General features: G+C 32.1%; 1 protein-coding gene across 1 annotated transcript; it reads left to right on the top strand.

Moving 5' to 3' along the window:
- Nucleotides 1-530: 530 nt before the first annotated feature.
- Nucleotides 531-24730, top strand: LOC126890553 (AP-3 complex subunit mu-1). Its single transcript, XM_050659576.1, has 9 exons — nucleotides 531-921; nucleotides 980-1211; nucleotides 7014-7073; nucleotides 7131-7252; nucleotides 7332-7491; nucleotides 9003-9116; nucleotides 9175-9361; nucleotides 21006-21157; nucleotides 23306-24730. Exons 1-9 carry the CDS (start codon nucleotides 887-889, stop codon nucleotides 23489-23491), a joined length of 1248 nt encoding a protein of 415 aa, XP_050515533.1. The 5' UTR covers nucleotides 531-886; the 3' UTR covers nucleotides 23492-24730.
- Nucleotides 24731-25650: the final 920 nt, after the last annotated feature.

Genomic DNA, 25650 nt, shown 5'->3' with positions numbered 1-25650 from the left:
ATCTTCAACTTAATCAGTTTGATATAATTTCAATAGGGCTTTTCATTCACAGTCATTTGTTTCGAGCTTCTGTCAGATGTCGTGTAATCCGTGTATATTAATATTATACACAGATTATACAACATATGACAGAAGCTCGAAACAAATGACAATCGATGAAAAGCCCTATTGCCACTATGATATAAGGAGAAGATATGTTTAATTCTTTTCAAATAATCTATTGAATTTTTTTAAAGAATATTTACAATTTGGACTAGACTAAAGATTCCCTTTTGAGTTAACTTTTTTCCCTTTCTCTTTTGTTATAAAATCTCGCAAAAAGCGAAATTTCCCTCCTGTTGGCAACATTGTGACTGAATTTAAATTGCGCATGAGTCATGCAGTCCTCGTATTATTATTTTCATTTTATCAATAACCATTGTATTCACTTATGCCAAAGATAATCAGCTTTTTTGAAGCTGTTCTATTGCAGTTGCAGCCAAAAGAGTTACTCTCGTAGTCTTATCAGCGAATAATAAAGTAATTTTCAGAATTTGAATATTTTGATTATCAATACACATGCGTCTGCGTAGTACTACTTCGTCCACATTATTATTATCTATACAATATCATTTATATTTTTCTAATCTCCAACGTCTATTTCAATCACTTCACTTATTTAATATTGTTATAATAGATCTTAATAATAAATAAAAAAACTACTGCCAGCGAATAATATATTCTATTTAGTATTTTTCATTTTAACATTTTGGTCATAGTGACATATATCGATTACAATATGATTACAATCGACAAATGACAGAATTCGACAGCTGTTATCTGATGACGTTTTGATAATAACAAATTTAACCTCCCTAAATTTAGTACTAAAATAAAATAGCATAAAATGATCCATAGTTTATTTATTATAAATGCACAAGGGTAAGACAGTTTTGCAATATAATATGTATGCCAAATATCTATTGTATGTAAATTTCAGTGACGTTTTTCTGGAAAAACATTGGCGAAGTGTTATACCGAAATCAGTATGTGACTATTATTTAGAAGCCCAGAGATCAAATGGAAGTGATATTAACCCAGTTATAGCGACCCCTCACCACTACCTTATATCTATACAAAGGGGCGGTGTGAGTTTTGTGGCTGTATGCATGGAAGAGATACCACCTCTGTTTGTTATCGAATTCCTGCATAGAGTAGTAGATATTTTTCAAGTAAGTACACTCCGACCGGTATAGGGATAGACGTGAGCTGCGTGTAAACCGGAGAAGGGATGCAGAACTCATTTGGGGCTTAAAATACAGAGTTGACACTGTGCTTACAGCTCCAGGAACGAACCATGGCCGGTGACAAACGCTATCGTCGGTTGTACACCCACCTATCTCTACACAGACAAGAGTTTCTCTCACCGGCCATGGTTCGCTCTGGGAGCTGTTCAAATATTGAATGATTTCTGTTGAAATATTGTTTGCATGAATCATTGTTTATAACAAGTTTGTAATTATTTAAAATTTTGTAAATTTTTAATGATTATTTCTGTTACTCCAGTGAATAAGTGGTTAAGTCAATTTTGAATAGTTTTCAGGAGACGACTTACAAGTTTTGACAACATGTCATAAATCGATTTTATATGGACGGAATGCTAAAACTTTACATAAAATTAAGATAGAATACAAACATATTATTGGTCTCATTTTGTAACTGCTAACTGATTAGGTTAATGAGATATGAGAAGATAATATGAGACTTAACCATTTATTCACTGTCGACTTACCCAGTTATTCACCCAATATGTTAATGAAAATAAGTCAATCTGTGTATTTTATTTTTCGGTTTAATGACTTTAAAAAGAATATTTCTTTATTTAAAATTTAACAAAAAACAATTTTATAGTTTAAAAAACATTTATTCTTTCTTGGTCAGGATCCAATTCCTCCAGTTCAGGATCATTGGCGACATCCTTTTTCGTTTTCAGATTTTGATAAAATGCATGGAATGAAGGATCTATTAAAGACAATAAAGACATTTTTTTTCTTTTCAAAAACGTCTTTTTTCTTGTCTGTAGCTATCGACACTCATTCCTTGTTAATGTTAGGTAAACAAAATAACATAGTTGAAAGTTTTCTATGAGGAAAATTTATTGTTTTAAAAAGATGTTCTTGTTTTAATGATCATCTAAATGGAATTTGGGCGCCGCTTTTAACATATTGAACCCAGTGGATTGGTTTCCACAGAAACATCTCGCCATCATTATCAAGTTTTTTAATAATCTTGATAATCTAAGGGTCACGTTTCGTCACAAGTGAATTGAAATCGAAGAAATTATCTTTCAACACCATTACAATTTCAAAGGGATTCTTCTGTTTAGCAGTTCTGATTACCTGTACCCAGTCGTTAAGATGATTTATTTAAATTGTTTTTTTTCCTGGCTCTTTCAATAACGGAGTGGTCAGTATCACACTCCCTATGCGTATGACAACTAACCAAAATTTTGTGGTTGATCTTCAGGTTTGCTTTTTGATTAACAAAATTAAGAAACATTAATGCAACGACATTATTTTTAATCTGACCACCACACGTATCTGAATAAAATTTTACTTCGGTTTTCCCATAAAGCAAGTGTGTTAAAAAATGATTAAGGCAAATAACAAGTTGCTTTGGCTGATTCTCTGTTATCATGTTATGCACCATGAGGTTAAAGCTCCACAGCTGCCTCTTGTGAAAAGAAACAGGTTGTAAGGTAAGGGGTAGGCAGGCACTGTTACAAGTCAAATGCATACACTCCTCTCAATTGATTTTCTTTAGCAACTGCTTTGTCTTGACTTTTCTGCTCATAAGCAAATTGGGCCATGCTATGATGTTCGTCTCTTTCGGCTATTAATTGAATTTTAGTTTTTCCTTTTGAGGACAATTTAATTTGTACATTAAAATTGTCACATTTGTGACGTGTGCTGCTTTTTTTAAGTTTTGGTTTTTTAAAAGCTAAACCTAAATCACGAAAGATTTTAGTGTAAATAGGTAGGCAGGCAAGCAGAAGATGCTCTTCCTTCCTTATACAAATCAAACATTTTTAAAATAGTCAAATTGGATGGTAAATTTTCTTTATTGGTTCAATTTCGACAATAGTGGTTCTCGTAAGTGGGAAATGACAAAATATATCTGCTTTAGATTGTAAATTAGTCATAAAATGTCGTGATGTAATAACTATAAGTATCATAGTTAACCATTTAGGCACATTGGACAGAGTGAACCAAAAGATGTCAACTCGAGTTAACCTGTTTAGCACAGTAAACGATTATTGGTCATAACTGGGCAGGTCAATTTAACCATTTATTTCCTAAGATATTATTTTATTAAGTTTTTCGGTAAGTCGACTTAATCTAAATAGTACATCAATTTCAAAGATGAACGAGATACACATACGTATAACTTTGGCTAGAGTCCGCTCACAGCTTAACTACTTATTCACAACGTCTGAGAAGTCATTCTGCACCCATTGGTGCACTGAACCCATTTTGGCAAAAAATCGACTTCACTTATTCACTGGAGTAACAGATTTAAAAATGGTCAGTTATTATAAATTCTTTATCCTGCAGAAATAATCTAAACAAGCAAAATCAATCAAATCCACATAGGTGTCATCTGAGTTTGAGAATATATCTTCGCTATCAAAATTCTCACCTAAACGAATAATACATGGTTCTATGAAAGCATGAACTAGTGGCTCCTTTGAAATGAAATCATCCTCAATAATGTTCATTTCCTCTACAATTTTTTTCCATTCTTCTATGGAAAATATTTAAAAGAAACTCCTCCGGCAATTTCTGAGTAGAATTAAAATCGAAATCTACATTTCGTGTTCCAACATAATTTTTTAGTGTTGTCCAGATAATCTCTGTTTAAATCTGGATGATATGGTGAGAGCCTGCCTGAGAGTATGTCATGTCCGTTATTTATAATGGAATCAACAGTAAATTTAACATATTTCGTTTATGTAATTTTATAAAGGCATCATACAGATCTGGTCTGAACAGGTTAGCAGGAAAAGGAATATTTTTAACTTTTAGTCAATCTATCAGTTTACTCTTTGTTGATGCTGATGTTAATGTTTTATCCTCTTGAGTATTATGACTAGGTATATTGTCCATTAAGATGATACTGTTGGGAGGTAGATTAGTTAACAATGTTTCTTCTAACCACTTTTTGAAGTTGACAAAATTCATATTATTATGGTCACCACCTAATTTTATTTGGGACTTCCATCTCACATAAGATCAACTGACAAAACCTGCTTTGCTTCCTGTACCCACAATGATTAAATGTTGGTCCTTGTAGACTAGACAAGTTTCTTGCACTGCCACTGTGGCTTTGAAAATAAATATGTTTCATCAGTGAACTTTTAGATTTTTTTGGATTATTTTCTAATTTTTTCCAACCAAACCCAAAATTTCTAATTTCCAAATGCATACTTTCTTTACCTCCTTTATAATCCCATTCTTTAACAAATCTCGTATGCATTTTATTTACAATGACCACTTGTTTTTCAGTTAAATGAAAATTAATAATTTACCGACATATCAGACCTTGTTCAACTGTTTGTAATTTTATTTTTAAAGATTTTGTCTGTCCCCTATAGGAGTGAAAAAACCGGGTATACTTCCTGGTGCATCTTGCAGCTCTCCTTTGCAATATTTTTGATGCCACACACAGAAACTCCTGAAAAGACATCCCACAAATCTCAAATTATTTACTATTCCTTTTATTAAAATATTTATCAAATTACCTGTCATACTAGCCACAATGTTTCAATTACAAGCTCTTGGAACTTTTTTAAAGTCAATAATTGGTTTATCAGCAGCTGCTTCTCGTTGAATGAATTTTAACACAGAGTGTATTATTTTATGAGCTTACACATTCAAAACTTTTCGCTTCACTTTATACTGTTGATCCATTTTTAAATTAAATGAACAATTAGAAAGTGCAAAATCACTATTATTAAAAATTATAAAACATTGAGATTTTGCACAAAACTTGTCAACATCACGAATCATCCATATAGTAAAACTATCCATATAAATAACTAAGCAGTTGTCGCTCAACTGAGCTCTCTCTGCCATAATTTGGGTGCATTCCATGTCAAATCACTCAGGCAAAAAATTTTGGATCTCCGATTTTTCTGAAAATTGGTATATAGCTTCTGCGGGACGTAAAAATAAGATATTTAAGGTCAAAAAATCTTATTCTTCTTTTTTTCTCAAAATGTTATTTTATGCGATTTTACAGTGATTTTGTGTTTATTTAAACAAATTTGCAATTTCTGTCGTAAAGTATCAATGAAAAACATAATATTTTAATAGAAAGGACTCAAAAATGTCATTATATGGCATTATAACAAGTTATTTTGAATCAAAACAAGTTTTTGATCAAATTTTATAGTGTAAAAAACGTTAAAATACCGTTTTTTACATTTTCCTCCATTCCCAAAATACATCATCATCGATTTGGCTGAAAATTTTCCCACAGATAGCCAAAAGATAGGACTTTAAGTGGTTAGAAGGATTTGAATTATATTACAATACCAATAAAGTTACATGCAATAATATCAGACTCAAAAGTATATATTAGTCCAGTCGGGGATCTCCGATTTTTCTGAAAATTGGTATATAGCTTCTGCGGGACGTAAAAATATGATATTTAAGGTCAAAAAATCTTCTTCTTTTTTTCTCAAAATGTTATTTTATGCGATTTTACAGTGATTTTGTGTTTATTTAAACAAATTTGCAATTTCTGTCGTAAAGTATCAATGAAAAACATAATATTTTAATAGAAAGGACTCAAAAATGTCATTATATGGCATTATAACAAGTTATTTTGAATCAAAACAAGTTTTTGATCAAATTTTATAGTGTAAAAAACGTTAAAATACCGTTTTTTACATTTTCCTCCATTCCCAAAATACATCATCATCGATTTGGCTGAAAATTTTCCCACAGATAGCCAAAAGATAGGACTTTAAGTGGTTAGAAGGATTTGAATTATATTACAATACCAATAAAGTTACATGCAATAATATCAGAGTCAAAAGTATATATTAGTCCAGTCGGGATAGCATTTGACCTTGAATGCTAAGCTGCCTAAAATTTTATTTTTCTGATCTTTAGGGGAGTCAATAGTAGCTTAAATTTAAAATCACGAATGAATTCCTCCGTTACGTTAGCCGCCATCTTGATTTTAAAGGAGAACCTATTTTGCTCAATATCTCCGCCATTTTTAACTTTTCGACAAAAATGGTAGGAACTGAAATTGTTCCAAATAAATCTTATTTACAATTATTATAATTTCTTTTTAACAATTTTTGTCGTGAGGTCGATATTTTCGAGTTAATTGTACTTACAGTAGACGCCTATATTTTTGACTATAATATTGCATGTAACTTTTTTGGTATTGTAATATAATTCAAATCCTTCCGACCACTTAAAGTCCTATGTTTTGTCTATCTGTGGGCAAATTTTCAGCCAAATCGATTATGATGTATTTTGGGAATGGAGAAAAATCTAAAAAACGGTATTTTAACGTTTTCTACACTATAAAATTTGATCAAAAGCTTGTTTTGAATCAAAGTAACTTGTTATAATGCCATATAATGACATTTTTGAATCCCTTCTATTAAAATATTATGTTTTCCATTGATACTTTACAATAGAAAATGCAAATTTGTATAAATAAACACCAAATCACTGTAAAATCGCATAAAATAACATTTTGAGAAAAAAAGAAGAAGAAGATTTTTTGACCTTAAATATATTATTTTTACGTCCCGCAGAAGCTATATACCAATTTTCAGACAAATCGGAGGCCCAAAATTTTTTTTGCTGCAAAATTGAGTGATTTGAAATGGAATGACCCTTTGAAATTTACTAGCATGCACAGTATGCTCACATCTATTCTTATTTCGGTTCACCTGTAGTTACTATTTATTGAATAAGTGGTTTTCTTATTATTAAATTTTTTTGTAGGATTATTTTTCTGAATGTACAGAGTCTATTATTAAAGAGAACTATGTTGTTGTATACGAGGTAAGTCGGTCAAGATATGAGTGATAATATTTTATTATTTTGATCTAATTTTTTAAGCTATTGGATGAGATGTTAGATAATGGATTTCCTCTGGCCACCGAGAGTAATATATTGAAGGAGTTGATCAAACCACCAAATATTTTGAGGACTATTGCGAATACAATGACAGGAAAGACAAAGTAATGCAGAAACATAGATTTTTTCATTGTTGTTGTTCTTTATTTATCGTTACTAACTGATTTGTTAATGTTTTTTTAGTGTTAGTGATATTCTACCCACTGGCCAACTGTCAAACATTCCTTGGAGGAGATCAGGAGTTAAATATACTAATAATGAGGCATATTTTGATGTGATAGAAGAAGTTGATGCTATTATTGATAAATCTGGATCTACAGTTTCTGCAGAAATTCAGGGTTATGTAGGTACTTCTTTATTCTATGAAAAATATATCTAAAATATTGTTATGCTCTGTATTTCTCTCTTGTTATGAGATTGATCAGCAAATTCTTATTTTGATTAATTACTTAATTATTTTAATTATTACTTATATAAAACAAAACCAAAATTAAATTTTCTAATAAATTTTATTTTCAGGACTATTTTAATTTTAATGCATTACCTTCGGTTTGTGGCTTCCAGTATCTCTAGTTGCTTATTTTATCCAATATACCATAAATATAAGATTTAAGAATTATACTAAAATTCAATTCTGTTGCAACTTTTTCTCATCTAATAAATTAAGCTTTAATTCTGATATCTCCTTTATTTTAACAAAAATTTTATTTAAATAATTCGTTAGACTATTCTTACAAAAAATATTAAAATTTACTTTTCTCCTTTTGAATTGATTACTTGTTTCTTCTTTAAATTTTGGAATGACTGAATTATGCTATAGAACTGCTCAATACAAAAATAAACAAATATGGTGTGGATATAAAACAAACTCTCTCCGTTTCACAAAAATTCTGACTAAGATTTTTGTTTCTTCTTTACTTCTTCTTCCTGGATTGCGTAGTCCTCGATTCTCCCACACGTGCTCCTAGGATGTAGCGAAAGGTCCTTCTCGTCCAAATTGCTTCACCAACAAACAAACAACGGGACTCGCTCGAAATATCTATTCAGTTTTCTCTCTGCTCGATATCTTGTGTAAATTGATACGAACCGGCTACTCGTTCTAGACAGAAAAAAAGAATCTCCTCGGACACCAGGAAAATTAACTTCTCAACTCGGTCAACGATTTCGTTTCACCACGATTCTGCTCGCAAAGGCCAATTTTACCACTTTACACCGACTTCTCACTTTTTAAAAACTGGACTGTACTCTCCAGATGTTCATTACACAGTGACCATTTTTTCTCTCCTCAAATTCAGACTCAGCACTCTCAACCCTTCCATCCATCTTTCTCCGCCAATCACAAACAATCTCTCTGCCCACTACATCCATATTTTCATTTCTTAAGAACCAATTTATTTTGTATACAACTTTTCCGCTTTGTTAAAATTCTAGGAGATACCAAATTACTTTCGTTGTTTCCAAAAATGCTAAACAAAAAAGCCTTATATTCTAAACTCAATAAATTTGTTTACTGTCTCTCCTTTTCCGAATCATTTACAAATGTCCTATTGTCGATTCCAAAGCGAAATAAAATGTACTTTCTAATCTTCCCGCACCATTGTGTAAGTCCGTTCAGAGAACCATTAACAAACCACCTTAACGATTTCACTTTCCGCGAACACACTGTTTACTAACTAAATTATAATATTTACAATTTTTGGTCATATACAGGGCGATGAAAATCTATGATCTCGTGGTCTCTGATATAAATCTATTTTCTAAATTTTTTTTCATAAAAATTATACAACAATATATCAAATCAACTTCAAAAGGTTGGTATGTATAAAAATATTTACACAACTTTCTCTGTTTTAGATCGATTGCTGTATAAAATTGAGTGGTATGCCAGACTTGACTCTATCCTTTGTAAATCCAAGATTATTTGATGATGTTAGCTTCCATCCATGTGTCAGGTTCAAGAGATGGGAGGTAAATAATTAAATAACTTACAGACAACCATTTACCCAATCATTGCACTTATTTTTAGGCTGAACGGTTACTTTCTTTCATTCCACCAGATGGCAATTTTAGGCTGATCTCCTACCACATCAGCAGTCAGAGCGTGGTTGCAATTCCCGTCTATGTGAGACACAATCTCTCCATTAAAACCGGCGAACAAGCCAGGCTGGATTTGACTGTGGGTCCCAAACAGACTATGGGAAGAACTATTGAAAGTAAGTGTATAAGTTTATGACATAACCTAATATTGTTGGAAATTACTTATGCCTGGTGGCACCAACAGATCTTAAGCTCCAGCTTAGCTAAGCTCTACTTATAGATAGGGCCTCCTTGAGTATCACTTATGTTGCACCATAATTTTAGATTCTTACCTTATTATCAATTATATCTATTATTATATGGTATTCTTATTATTATTATAATTATATTATATTAATTCTTATGATATTCTCGACTTAAACTTAAGATCTGTTGGTGCAACCGGGCATTAGTAACATAGACAATATAATACCTAGACTGTTGTTGTTGTTTGTTTGGGTTTATATGACTGCGGACACTAAATCCATTCGCCAATTTTACTATTTTTTATTTTATTAGTCATTTTTTCGTATCTTATCCTAAAACTAATACTAATATAATAAACAATTCTACTAATAAATAATTATTTTTGTATTTTTTTTTTTAATAATTTTTTATATATATATATTTTTATTAATTTTTTTCCAAATGATGTTCTCAGAGTTCCACAGCAAAAACTGCAAAATTCTTCTTTAGCCCTCTACTTCATTCGAAAGCTATTTTACTATGGACTGTCCAAGTTCGTCATTCATTTTTATCTACATATTTTTTTTATATTTTTTTAATTATTATATTTTTTTTTCTATTTTTTTTTTATATATCTTTTTTTATATTTTTTCTTTCTTTTTTTTTTATTATTTTTTTATTTTTTTTTATTTTTTTTTAATTTTTATTTTATTATTTTTTTTTTTATATTTCTTTTCTTTTTTTTTCTTTTTTTTTCTTTTCTTTTTCTTTTAACATATAACAATTTACAAAAAATACTTACTCTATATTTTACAATTACAATTTAAGCTTAATATCTAAAATATGTTTATACAATAGTCGGTATACCAACTCATTATTTTCTAATGTTAATAAATAATTTAAATTAATGGGATGGTGGACATCAGTCAAAGAATACAGTGAATTTAAAAACATATTAACTTTATTAGAGATAAGAGAACAGGTCAAAATTTTGTGTTGTAGATTGCCCAACTGTCCACAAATACATTGTGGACTATCAGCTATATTAATTTTAAATAAATATGATGGAGTAAGACAGTGGTCAAATCTCATTCTGCATATGGTTCTTATCATATCTTTTGTCGACTCCATTTTAGAAAACCAAGGTTTATCCGTTATATAGTTTCTGATTGATCTGTAGTGGTTTCCTGTATTTACGTTTTCATCAATATACCTTTCTTTCCATTCTTTCTTAATCTCTTTGAATAAATTTGATTCAATATCTTTTGGCGTACAAAGATAATGGGTTAATACTCCTTGTGTCACCGCGTTTTTAGCCAATTCATCTACCATTTCATTTCCAGTTATTCCACAGTGGCTTTTAACCCATGCCAACTTAACAGACTTTCCTTGTTGCTGAAGTTCTTTAATTTTATTTATGATATATAATTCAATGTAGTTCACTTTTGATTTAGGATTTATAGCACTAATTTTACTAAGAGAACTTTTACTGTCACTAAAAATTATAAACTTTGAATGATTTATATTAGATAAATATTTTAGTGCTTCCATTATCGCTATTAATTCAGCTGTGTATATACTCATAATAGAATTTAGTTTAAACATTTTACTACCTAGACTGTGCACTGCAATCTAAAACTGTTACCCCAGTGCGATATAGAAAGCTTGTAAATAGGGTAGGCATCTCTTTCTAATCAACCAATCGGTGGGGCCTATCGACCACATTACTTTTGTTCTATTGACCATTCCAGGTCACGTGACTTTGAGAGCGTCGCTGAGGGGCAAATATTGTGTTTTCAGTGTTATTTTTGCTATTTTCTCGTTCTATTATAAAAATTCTGTGGTTTTAACTACAAAAATGTCAAATATTGGATATTATGACACCCTCACAGGGGATGCAAAAACCCGGCATAATCAGAAAATCACTATTCTTGACCCACAACTCCCCTCGTTCTGTTGACAGTGTATTTAAAACATCTCGATCTTTAAATGCGGCTGCTATTCTAAAAAAAAACTCACTTTATCTTTTTACCTTTACTGGAACCCTTTACAACTGAACAAAACAATGGTTTTCTGCACTAAACGTACTTTGTTTATAAGATGTTTGCCCCTCAGCCACTGTCAAATGACGTCATTCTGGAATGGTCTTATACGCTGTGAGCTCGTACACTTCCCGTCATAAAAAACTGGTACACTTTTTTTCCCAATGTAAACCTGTGTTCAAACTTGACACAATGGTTCGTGAATCACTTCGTTGTTGCCATTACAGATAATGGAATTGCACTAAATCTAAATAAAAAAAATAACATTTAAAATTATATAAAGTTTATAGATAGGTATTATTTTTATCATTACTAACAAAAAACCGTATCTAATGAATTTAATAAACAGAGAGATTTAATCTTAAAAAATCCACTTATAACTGAATAATTAAATGATTAAACATAATAAAAAGCAATAGGTCCAGTCCTAGATGACTCATTTAATTACTTAACATCTGTCAGATGTCAGATTTGACAAGTTGGTCAAAGTAAATTTTTTACGATGCCACGTCAGTGTGATAAAACGAGAATAATTTCTAAAATAGAAGATGGTTGGTCTGTCCGAAAACTGGCTTAAGAGTTGAATAATATTTTAGTTGAACTGGCAACGATGCCCTAGAAATTAGAATGACACATTTGACAAGACCCACTTACACAACTTGAAAAACACGATTTTCGGTTATAAGAGTTGTACCAGTTTTTTTTGACGCGAAGTGTACATAGAGGGGATATTTACAAATTCGCGAGCGCCAGTAGTGACAAGTCTGTAAACGTTTACCGGAAATTTGACATAAATGTCAAAGTGATTAGTTTCAAATTAAAATTAAAAACATTGATTATAAAAAATATTAGTTGGTCAAAGCTGTGGTATATATGTTTACCTTAAATATACTTACGTTTTAAATACTGAATTTAAGTTTTTTTAATGTTCCGTAATATGTAATTATAAATTATTCTATTAATCAGCGCCATCTACACGATAATTGTGAAAGTATCCGAAGTAAGAAATTCATATTTTATCAATAGAACGTCAAAATGATTAGTAAAATCTTAAAAAAATCGATTACAATTTAATTATTTTTTTGCGTTGTAAATATTAAGCGATAACAATTAAATAATAAATTTAAAAATTACCGGTGAAAGTTGAATTAGTACCCTCTAGGAGCGACACCAGCGAAGCTCAGAGCGTATAGATCACCCGGCCTTAACCTGCCTTAACCGGGTAGATAAACCTCACTGATTAGAAAGAGATGCCTGTTTACAAACATTTTTCCCTGTCGCACTGGGGGAACAATTTCATGTTGCAGCGCGCAGTCTAGGTTTTTATGTCTATACTTGGAAATAAGTAGCCTGAATGAAAAAAAATTTAAAACAAGAAAGTATATCGAAAGAGTGAGAACAAAATGTGATAGTATAGGCAAAATAGAGGAATAACAAGCTGTTATAAAGAGAGAATCACAGCAGATAATTTCTATATATAAGAGATGTAATGAAAACAAAAATACCTAGTATAGTACCTATCCGCTTCTATAAGCGGTTAATGATTGTATATATTTGGGACAGATAATAAAAATAAATAAGGAAAACCAAACAGCGGAGGTAAAAAGAAGGGTCAGATTAGCCTGGACAGGATTTGGTAAATCAAAATGGGTGTTAAGGAATAAAAAAATCCAACAATATTTAAAAACAAGAGTGTTTGCCCAGTGCATACTACCAATTCTCATACGCATGCCAAACATTGATCTTAACCAAAGCAAACATGGATAAAATAATGAAGACACAAAAAGCCATGTAGAGAGCAATGTTAGGAGTAACATTAACAGACAAAAATCAAAACAACTGGGTAAGAAATAAAACAAAAGTCAAAAATACAGGACAACATATAGCCAGGCTAAAATGGAGCTTCGCAGGTCATAACGCCAGACAAATGGACAATAGGTGGAATACCATAATACAACAATGGAGACTATGGACAGGAAAGAGAGCAAGAGGACGACCCCAGATGAGATGGTGAGATTAGATGGAGACATTAGAAAGATAGGAAGAACACACTGTACAATTAAACGGTAAAAGAAGAAGAATAGTCCCTATCAAGATATTTTAGAAAACCGTATCTTAATCCTATGACATTTTATATTTGAGTCATTTATATTTGAGTATTATCGTTAAATTTCGAGAGGTAAACATACTGAATAGCAGGTATAATAATCAAAAGTACAATATATTAAAATTTATTAAATGAATGAAGTAAAGAAACACAGACGTACTCACAATCTTTTAATTACTTCGACGACCGGTTTCGATCTCTACAATATACAGATCATCTTCAGGTCGGCGTTACACGTGATTAAATGATGCCGTTACAAGGAATGAGTTGTAAGTTCATCAATAACATATTTTTTTTTTCTCTGATTCTGGCTTTGGTTTAGAACTAGAACCTTTAGCCACGTAATTGTATAACTTATCACTAAGTCAGGGGAGTAATGTGTAGTGTGTGTGTTGAGTAAGTGTCTTGTTACTTTGCAAAGTCGACGTCATTGTCTTTGCAAAGAGACGCTAATTGTTTCCGAACGTCTGCGGTCCCTCCGGTGAGTACCGACCCCAAATAACATATTTAAACGTCCAGATTATGCTAGTAGGTTAGCTAGGTGTTAGTTTATGTTAATTTATTTATTATTTTAAATTTCTCAATGTGCCTACACCCTGTAATTATTAATTCATCATTTTCTGAATATACATCATCATACAATAGCTTAAGCAAATCCCAAACCTCCAACCCCTTTCTCAGAGCAACTTTAATAATTACCGGTTTTAACCAATATTTTAACTTGACCATTCTGTATCAAATTAATCAAATTTCCTATATTTCTCTACATTTAAAGTTTCTAGTGTTAGGCACCTACATTGATATAAACGAACTGACACCCCTCAGTTCTTCGACTGAGAACAATACAATCTTGCAACTGATTCCTATTTGTCATAGCTCAAAAACATCTAAGAGCAAAGACCTTTACAATCGTACAAGTGCATACACATAGTCAATCTGCACTTTAGCTGCATTTACGAACTTTCCATCCAAGCGTTGTCTTTCTCATAGCTAACACATCTATCTCTGTTTCACATAACACATCTGCCTTCAGGATCCATTCCAATTCACTGTGTTTTGACCTACGAAGCATGTCCGCCTACCCAGTCCTTCACCTAGCTAACCTACTAGCATAATCTGGACGTTTAAATATGTTATTGATGAACTTACAACTCATCCCTTGTAACGGCATCATTGAATCACTTGTAACGCCGACCTGAAGATGATCTGTATATTGTAGAGATCGAAACCGGTCGTCGAAGTAATTAAAAGATTGTGAGTACGTCTGTGTTTCTTTACTTCATTCATTTAAAATGAACTCACATATGCAACCCATTTAACATTTAAAATTTATTAATTTCTACCTGGGCCGAAAACAAATCACACCATTCAAATACAACACCATTCAAATACAAATGATTTTGTAATAAGCTTAAGATTAAGGTTTTCTAAAATATCTTGATAGGTATAGGTACTATATTTAGTGTATAGACTTTTTTGTAGAACACCATAAAAACAGTGTATCAAGGGGTATTTAATTATTTATGAAGACAATATAGAGGAGTAAATCCAAACAACATAAGAAAGCTATGTGGGAATCTTAATTTTAGTGAGACAATATAATATGGGATATTAAGATTTTAATGGGTAGGATAGGAAGAAGAAGATATCCAGGGAGAAAGCAACGTTCGTGACTGCAAGATATAAGATTTTGGTGCATAATTTGAAATGCTGGTGAAATTTCCACTTGCCAGAATGTAAAAAGGTGTTCCGTTGGTGGTTAACGGAAACAATTAATTTAAAAAATCCACAAGGAAAAAAAAAGTTTTCCTGTAGTTGGCTGTATACCATCAATCACAAAATGGGAAAGAAATCCTTTGTAAAAGGTATAAAATTTTTTTTTTATTAAAAAATCCCTTAAAAGGGCTACATCACAACAAAACGTTTTCGATTTTTTTATAAAAAATCATCATCAGTGTTCGATAAACTGGATGCTAGCTGAGCCACAAAAGAAAAATATCTGGGTAAAAACCCTTTACATAAAATATAGATGCCTTAAAAGTGCATACTTCAATAAAAAGGCCTGTGATGGTCACATGGCAAACAGGATAATGCCCTAAGGTAAAGTATACAGGTTTCCCAACACGTGGGATCCAAATTCAGTTGATCACATTTCAATGACTCTTTCCAATTTTAATTAATTTAAATTAAAATAAGTGTAAAAACAATGAACAGTAATATATTTATTTATTTTTGGTTAAAAGAGGCGTGCTTATATCTCGTAAGAGGGTTTGTTATTGTTTGGGCCCAGCGAGGGTTGTATGACCGACCGATGCCTGCTGGGGTTGTGTATCGACTGATGTGGATGAACTAAAAACACATGTCTGTGGTTTTACGTTGAAGACTAATTGATCGACATAAAGAGGCTGGCCCTTTATCTGGTATTTTAAAAGCTGAAAACACTTCTGTAGTTTTAAGAAGCTTCTTCGAATGCATTTAAAAAGTGATTTATTGACATAAGGTCTGATAAGGTAACTATTTAATGGGGAATTTGTTTCCCAGAAAAAACATTAATTTTGTACAATCTGGTTTTGTATTTTAGGAGCGAAACACATGTGAATTTTAAATGATCCATATTATTTTCATTTAGAAAAGAAAGTTAATATTTAAAATTAGCAATTAAAAAAATAATAAATGAAGCGTGTCGCTTTAAAAGAAAAAAACACAGAAAATATGATCTACAAAGAAAATAAATAAAAACATTACAGAAAGGGTAAAAATATCAAATTCTTTCTGCGTAAATTCTGGAGTCAGACAGGGAGATTCGTTGTCCCCATTGTTGTTCAATCTGGCCTTAGAATATGTCATGTGAAAAATTTATCCAACAATCAAACCAGATATAGCCTCTCTGGCAGCAACAATCACACTCACCTTTGCTGATGACGTAGATGCAGTAGCACAATCAACATTAGAAGTTAAGGATATTTTCGAGCTTTAAAGAAGCTGCATTAAATATCAGTCTAAAAATAAATGAAAATAAAACAAAATAATGGTCGTTTCAAAACAAGAACGACCAAGAATAAGGCAAAATATTATATAACTATAAACGATCATAACTTAGAAGTGGTTTAAGTGAATCACCATTGACAACAAAATAAAACGCGAAATCCAGATATATAAGACCATATTATTACGGCCAGCAGTCGCGTGTGAAAGCGAAGAATGAAACGAATAGAGGCGCAGACACAATAACGAGTTAGAGTTTCTCTTCAGAAATGAAAATTTAGTCAAATACATAAAGGCCAATAGACTAAGATGGACAGGGCATCGAAGCAGAAGCGACAATCGCCTTATAAACAATGTGTTCTGGGAAAGGCCAGATGGAAGAAGGTCTGTAGGACGGCCTAGAAAAAGGTGGAAAGATGCAGTAAGGGAAGATCTGGAAAGAATGGGAGTGAAACAATGGGAAATAGTGGCACAGGACCGACAAACATGGAAGGTAATAGTAAATGCGGCAAAGACTCACGAAGAGTTGTAACGCCGTTATTGAATGATGAATACACAAAGGAATCTTCCTATGCCAAAAGACTAAATAGGGTATTCCCACACATCAAATTTACTTCTTCTTCTTCCTCTTTATAAGCAATTCTGCTTGTTCATTGGCGGATTGATACCTCTGTGGAAGGTTGTCACTCCATCTTTTGCGCGGTCGGCCGATACTTTTTCTACCGATTGGTGATTTATCTCTTGCTATTTTGACCACACGTGTCTCCCCCATTCTGGTTATGTGGTTATTCCATTCTTTTTTTATATTTAGTGTCCATTCGTTTATACACTGTACGTTACATTGTCTTCTAATGTCTTCACTCCTCTTTCGATCTCTCAGCGTATTTCATGTAATTCTTCTCAGTACTCTCATCTCTGCCGTTTCCAGTAGTCTTTGTGTTGTGGCTGTATCGGGTCTTGTTTCTGATGCATATGTCATTATTGGTCTTACACTGGCTTTATAAATTCTTGACTTCATCTCAGTGTTAATATGTCGGTTTCCCCATACAGTGTTATTAAGCAGTCTATTTCCTTTTTGTACTTGATTTCTCACTTCTTTGTCCAGGTCTCCGTAACTTGACAATGTAATTTCAAGGTATTTTACTCCCATTACCTGTTCAATACTGATACCATCAATTTCTATTTTACATCTGATTGGTTCTTTATAGTCCGTTCTTTAACGGTAAAATATTGCAAAACCTCTAAATTTTAAAGAACCGCTTGGATTGACATGAAATTTGGCATACACATAGCTAACAAGTCAAAGAAAAAAAGTGATATTGTGCCGATATGTGCTTTTGCCCTGGGGGTGGTTTTCACCCCCTCTTGGTGGTGAAAAATATTTGTCTAAAGAAAGTCAGGAAATGGATAAACTGGCTAATTTTAAGTAACTTTTGCTCTATAGAGTTTTTTCACTAAGTCAATACTTCTCGAGTTATTTGGCAGTGAATATGTTCATTTTTTCAATAAAATATCCACGCTTTTAGACGGTTTCTCGCAAATAACTCAAATAGTAAGTATTTTGTCGAAAAAAACATTCTTAGCAAAAATATAGCCTGTAAAAAATTTAAATAAATGGTGTATATATATGACGTCTCTACACCTAGTAGAAGCAGAGTTATAGCTAATGAAAAATAGGTTCATATTCGTCAAACTCCAAATGGAATACTTTAACGTGAAATAACCAAAAATGAAGCACATTTCGGGGAAAACTCATTTTAACTTATTTAAAGTGTTTAAAAAAAGCTTCATTTTTGTTTTATAAAAAAAATTCTAGCATCAAAATTAAACAAGTTACGCTCAAAATAAAGTTAGTCCCTTTTGGTTTTGGTGAAAAATCGAGAAAATCACCCCCTAATTAGTATCTTAAATGAACTTAATTAATCGTTACGACTTCACAAGTTTCTTGACTCGTGTATATATTGTTTATATGATCTGTAAGTTTCATCGGTTCAAAGTCCTTATTATTGAAAGGGCTGTAGTTAAAAGGGGTTGAACGAGTCACTGATCACGAATGTATGCAAATTTAGAAACACCAAATCTTAATCAATTTTTGTCTAACAGAAAAACAAAAAAATACTCGATATTCAGAAAAGCAAATCTGACTTTTTTTGTTTTTCAAGATTTTTGGTATCTCTAACAATTTTTAAGTTATTTTGAAAAAAGCATATTTTTCAAAATTTAAATTTTTAAAAATTTTACTTTGAAACCAAATTTTTTCAAAAATATGCACTTTAAATCGATGAAACTTACAGATCATATAAACACAATATAACTAAAATAATTTGTGGAGCGGTAACGAATAATTTCATTGAAGTTGCTAATTACGGGGTGGTCTTTCCGATTTTTTTTTTGCAAAAACAAAAGGTGCCATCTTTATTTTGAGCGTAACTTGTTTAAATTTAATGCTAGAAACTTTTTGTAAACACAGAAATAAAGAATAAAACGGGATAATACCCGAAGGTTTTAAACCCGAAGAAATAAAGCTTTTTTTAAACACTTTAAAAAAGTTATAATGAGTTTTCCCTAAAAATTGCTTAATTTTTTGGATATTTCACGTCGAAATATTCTATTTGAAATTTGGTGGATATGAATCTATTTTTCATTGGCTATAACTCTGGTTCTACGAGATCCAGAGACCTAACGCGTACACCATTTTTTTTACTTTTTTATATGCTATATTTTTGCTAAGAACGTTTTTTTCGACAAAACACTTACTTTTTGAATTATTTGCGAAAAATCTTCTAAAAATGTGGTTATTTTGTTGAAAAATGAACATATTCACTCGCAAATAACTCGAAAATTGTTGACTTGGCGAAAAAGCTCTATAGAACAAAAATTACTTAAAATTAGTCAGTTTACCCATTTCCGGACTTATTTTGGACATATATTTTTTCACTCCCAAGAGGGGGTGAAAGTCACCCCCAGGGCAAAAGCACACATCGGCACAATATCACTTTTTTTCTTTGACATGTAAGCTATACGTATGCCAAATTTCATGTCAATCCAAGCGGTTCTTTAAAATTTAGAGCAAAAACCGTGAAAGAATGGACTATTACTGATTACTATTGTTTTAGTTTTCTGAGAAGAAATTGTCATATTGAATTCTTTTGCTCTTATGTTAAATCTGTGGACTAATATTTGCAGACCATCTTGGGCTATCAATATTGCGTCGTCTGCGTAGCAGAGTATATTTACTTCTTTGTTTCCCATTCTATATCCTCTTCCTTTGTTGACGTTTTTGATGATTTAATCCATGATTAAATTGAAGAGCATAGGACTGAATGAGTCTCCCTGTCTTATTCCGCTGCCTATATCTATAGGTTCTGTAAGTTGTCCATCTATACTGACTTCCATTTTGTTGTTTTGGTATATGTTTTCAATAATTTTTATATCTAGGGGGACTTCTTTATTATACAGAAGATGGGTTACATCTTTGAGTCTTACTCTGTCAAATGCTCTCTTAAAGTCAATCAGACATAGAAATGCTGGTCTATTATACTCTAGTAATTTCTCAGTAATTTGCTTCATGACGAATATTGCATTTGTGCACGATCTTCCAGTACTAAAACATTGTTGTTCATCTGCTAAACTCCTCTGATTCATTAGATCTTGTAAAATTTTAGTTGTAAGTTTTTGGGTAGTATTTAACAAGTTGATACCTCTGGAGTTTTTTGGTTGCTTTTTATCTCCTTTTTTGAATAGTAGAATTTGTTCGCTCGTTCTCCATTCTTCCGGTATTTCATTGTGTTTTATGATTTTGTTAATTAATGTTGTTAATTTTTCTGTCATTGCTGCTCCACAATATTTCAGTAATTCGTTTGGTATTCCATCCTTACTTACAGCTTTTCTGTTCTTCAGCTTTCCAAATGTTTTTCGAACTTCCTGTGTACTTATATTAGCATCTTCATTTTGGTAATTTCTTGTGTTTCCGGTTCTAGCATCATTTGTTCTTCCTCTGCATAGAGCTTTTTTAGATAGTAAATCCATGTATCCTTTTCTATGTGTTTTGGTTGTTAGTTCCTTTACCTCCTTTCTTTGACCTCTTATAAAGCGCCATATTTCCTTTTGGGAGACCATAAAAAGAGGAGACCATTTCTTTCGAAAAACGTTCCCAGTGATCATTTTTTATTCTTCTTACGACTGAATGTGTTTCGTTTAATATTGTCTTATAATTATCGTAAGTCTCTTGTGTCATAGTTGACCTGTATTTTAGGTAAGCTTTTTTCTTCTCTTTACATTTGCCTTCGCTTCTGTACAAAACCATGGAGTCTTCGCCTTGGAAGTGATTTATTTTTATTAATGTTTCTTTCACAAAGAACTTCCTTGGCTGAGGCTAAGATATTAGACTTATCAAATTTACTGTGAGCAACAAATACACTGCAAATGCTTTTGTACTTCATTCTTTTGTATCAATTTCAGGTGTCAAACTCGAAGTATTGATGCCCAAATGCATACTCAACTGTGTACTAACAGCAAACCAAGGCAAATATAATTTCGATCCCGTGTCTAAGATTTTACATTGGGACATCGGAAAAATTGATGTGACGAAATTGCCAAATATCAGAGGATCTGTAAGTATAAATTTAGTTAAATAATCAATATGATTCCGTCTTTACGTTAATCTTGTTATTCCGTCTTGTCTTCTTCTTCTTTTTATTGCGCCATCTCCTTTCGAAGGTGGACGATACAAATGGCAATTGTAACTTTGGAAACTGCAGCACGAAAAATATCTGCAGATGAGCGGTCAAACCATCTCCTCAGGTCTTTCAGCCACGAATTCCGGCGTATTTCTACTGATCTTTTGCCCTATACTTTACCTTCTAGTACGATCTGAACATATCTTTCACATTTTAACCCATAACCCAAATATTGTATTTTTCTTTCTTTAATTAGCTTAGTAATTCTATTTGTTTACTCATGCGCCGAAGTTCCTCCGTCTGTATATACACATCTCAAAGGCATCTATTCTTTTTTCTGTTTCAGAGTCCATTGTCCAACTTTCATAGCCATACAGCAGGACAGAAAAAACGTAACACCTGATCATTTGGATTCTGAGCTCCAGGTCTGATCTTGTAAAAAATATTTTCATGTTCATGAGTGTTTTCCTCGCTTTTTCGATTCTTGATAGGCTTTATTTTTTTGGGTTAAACTTATTATTGACATTTGTTGCACAATATTTTATGGAAGTCACCCTATTAGGACGGTATCATCAGTCTACCTGATGTGGTCTATGCTGGTTCGATTAATCTTGATTCCACCTTGGACCTCGTCCAAAGCTTCTCTGAATAGTCTTGTTATTATTCAAATTGATTTAGTCTTTTTATAATAGCTCGGTATTCTGGTTTTGTTTCTACTGGGATGATGAACTGAGCCACTGAGCGTCAAGGAATAAAGGTGGAGGATCAATGGAAAATTTATTAGTTGTTTTTTTTTAGTAAGATGTCTAGAATACCTTCTTCTTTTTCTTGTACTTGTTGTAGATCTGTCGATCTGTTAATTCCGACGTTGAAGTATTTCTTGAGAGGTAGACTGCCAGCTATCTCTCCATATTTTTGGTGGTGTCCCCGGTGGACGCCTGCCAGCTGGTTTTCCTTCTAGCGCAATTCTTGGTAGTCTGTACTCCTCCATTCTTTTTACATGACTGGACCATTCCCTTCGTCTTTACCTGCCTTATTGCACGCCACATTGTTTCCTGATGATGTTGTTTCGTATTCTATCCCTTCTTGTCTTCCCTGCTATTGCCCTTAGTGTCTTCATTTCGGCTGCTCGTAGCATGTTTTTGGTTTTATTGGTGTCTTCTCTTGGATTCAATACCATAGGTCATAACATGTCTGATGCAAGTTTTATAAATTCTAACTTTGCTGTCAATTCTCATATATGGGTTATTCCAGACCACATCTCTCAAACATCCGGACATGACTCATGACTGCGGCCTTGTTTATTTGTCCTCTTAGGTCTCTGGCTGGTCATGATAACTTGATAAATCTACACCTAGATATTTCAACTAGTTTAGCTGTTCTATGGTTTTCTCCTCTACCAAGAGCTTGCATCTAATTGGATCTTTCGCAATGGTAATGCATTTTGTTTTCTATATGGATATGTTCATGTTGAGTCGTCGACATGCTTGGTAGCATCGATAAAGTTGTCTTTGTAGGTCATCCTCATTCTCTGCAATCAGGGGTGTATTATCCGAATAGCACACTATACTGATTCTACTGTGACCGAGTCTGTATCCTAGTTGTAGCGATTCCACGTCTTCTATTATTTCATCTATTAGCATATTGAACAGAAATGGGCTGATGCTGTCTCCATGCCTGATTCCCCCTGTTGTTGGTATGTTGGCCGTAGTGGTGTCGTTTGTTTTAATTTTTGTCGTGTTGTTATTGTTCATTTGTTTTATGACTTTCACAATGTTTGCCGGTATCTTTTTTTGCTTCATTTTCTGTAATATATCGCTAAGTCTGACTCTGTCAAATGCTTTTGTTAGGTCTATGAAGCAAATATATGCGGGTTTGTTATATTCTATCGACTTCTCTTTCATTTGTTTCATGAGAAATATTGCGTCCGTCGTCGACCTGTCTTTTCTGACTCCTTGCTGTTCTTCTCTGTTCTTTGTTTCTCTGTTCTTCTCTCTAGAATGCCTAGAAACTATATTTTCATCTATATTTAACATATAAATTTTGCAGTTTTTTTATGTTTACATCACTTTTATCTTCCAGGTGTCCATAGCCAGTGGTTCAAACACTGCTGAGATAAACCCTTCCATAAATGTGCATTTTACGATCAGTCAATTGGCAGTTAGCGGTCTGAAAGTCAACAGGCTAGACATGTACGGAGAAAAATACAAACCATTCAAGGGTGTTAAGTATATTACGAAGGCAGGGCGGTTTTTGGTGCGCATGTGATCCTAACTCAACAGCTTTAAATGTGTATAGGTCATTTAAGTTTATAAAACGCTGTAAAACTTTTTTAGTTAAATATTTACGAATTGGACAAAATAAAAGGTTCAATTGTGTTTGTATATCATTTACAATAAAATGATGGTTTATTAACATTTTTCACATGCTTTAACATTGTTTATTTTAATTTTTTTTCTTATGGGGGAAATTTAAATGTAAATGTACTGGTGCAGGCAACTCAAAATCTTTACATGTATAACTGGTTGCCTATATGTAGTTCATATTGATCACAAACCATACATACTCATAGACGTTTCACGTAAATTGTCAAGGTCAAGACAGCAAATTAGTTACCATTCCAATCCAGAGATGTCGCTGTCAGTCAATTCTCTTGTCATATTTAACAACTGACAGTTGACAATTAAATTAATTTGATATTTACTTTTTATTTTACTGTTTGTGGCTTAAATATTTTATTATAGTGGTGTTACGTTTTTAATTAGATTTAATCACAATTTTAATCAATTGTATTAACCTCCTCTCCGTTTTTGTGAGTAGAATTTTTAGTTTACATTGATCATCCCGTGTTTTGTTTCTCCACATTTAAAAAACAATATAATAGATCCTGAAACAGTTTACTCCAATAGACAAGTGTGTCATCAACATTTCGGGCCTATATATTTTTGGAAGTTTGTAAAAGATTATAAGGTATTTATCTAAACAATCATCCTACAAGATTCTTTCAAAAATTTTCATTTAACTCATTATTACACATCAGTGCTTTCACGTGACACATGGCAGTAGTGTTTATAGCATTTTGAAAACAAATTGGAACATTTGAAGTTTTCAATAAAATATTGAATTGTCTTTCTGTTGTTTTAATTTCCTGTGAAATTCCATCAAAAATCCCGCAAAATTTATAATTTGAAATTCCTACATAACTAAAATTTGTCAATTTAGTTCCCATTCCAATCAAGAGATGGCGTTAATTCGATCCAAAAGATTAACATGGTCGTGAAACGTCTATAAGTATGTATGGTTTGTGATATTGATGCGTATCATATAGGTTAATCCCACGAAAAACAGTATAATAGAACTAAATGTTTTTATAGTAAAATAAATTTAATTGATATAATAATATATTATAGTGCAATTTAATATTAAATGCCCTCTATAATTTATTTTTTTTTGTTATTTTTATAAATAGGTATGTAAAATTATACTCAAATAAATATAATATTTTTATACTTGACTTTTTTCACAACTAATTTCCTCAAAAAAAAAAAACAACTAAACAACTAGCTGAAATGTCACAATTGCATTGCTAGAAATCCGATAGGTTCGCTAATAAAAAACTGATTATAAAAGAATATATCAGGAAGGCATTAAATCGGCACCACCAGTGGCGTAACAAACTCCGTCGGGGCCTCCCCGTAGAATTAGAAATGGGGCCCCCTTTAAAAAATTAAAATTACTAAATGTGACTTGTTTAATAAAAACTTATGTGTTATAGCCCTGTACTGAATGTGAAATACTTATCTTAGTGTAATATCTTACTGTAAATGAATGTGAAATACGGCGATACCGTGTAATTTTCAGTGTCACCGCCGAAGTGGTCAAGTCAATATTTTCGAGTTAATTGCGAGTGAAAATGTTTATTTTCAATAAAAAAAACACGTTTTCAGGCGTGTTTTCGCAAATACTTAAAAAAGTATTAGATCGAAAAGATATTCTTACAAAAAATGAAAAAAATTAAGTCTATCGACCCAGTAAAAGCAAAGTCGTAGCTCATGAAACATTTGATCTTATTCGTAAAATTACAAATCGCATATTTCCAAGTGAAATAAGCAAAAAATTAAGCACTTTTCGGGGAAAACTCATTACAACTTTTTTAAAGTGTTTAAAAAGGCTTTATTTTTATATGGCCCGTAAGTTTCACCGGTTCAAAGTGCTCATTTTTGAAAGGGCTTGAACGAATCACTAATCACGAGTGTATGCAAATTTTTAACAGCCATATTTTAACCAATTTTTGTCTTACAGAAAAATAAAACCAAAATACCTATTTATAAAAGCAAAATCTACATTTCTTTACTCTTTGAGAATATCTATCGTATCGTATATCGTATATACTTTTTAAGGTATTTTGAAAAAAAAAACCATTTTTC

The sequence above is a fragment of the Diabrotica virgifera genome, chromosome 8 (genome assembly GCF_917563875.1).
Source record: "Diabrotica virgifera virgifera chromosome 8, PGI_DIABVI_V3a".
Classification (NCBI taxonomy): Eukaryota; Metazoa; Arthropoda; class Insecta; order Coleoptera; family Chrysomelidae; genus Diabrotica; species Diabrotica virgifera.
The sequence above is the reverse complement of the archived record's forward strand: the minus strand, read 5'-3'. Positions and strand labels throughout refer to the sequence as shown.

Coding starts and splice junctions, on each gene's coding strand:
- LOC126890553 (XM_050659576.1), top strand. CDS start 887: ATGATCCATAGTTTATTTATTATAAATGCACAAGG. Junction 922..979: donor TTTATTATAAATGCACAAGG/GTAAGACAGTTT, acceptor TGTAAATTTCAG/TGACGTTTTTCTGGAAAAAC. Junction 7,253..7,331: donor ACAATGACAGGAAAGACAAA/GTAATGCAGAAA, acceptor ATGTTTTTTTAG/TGTTAGTGATATTCTACCCA.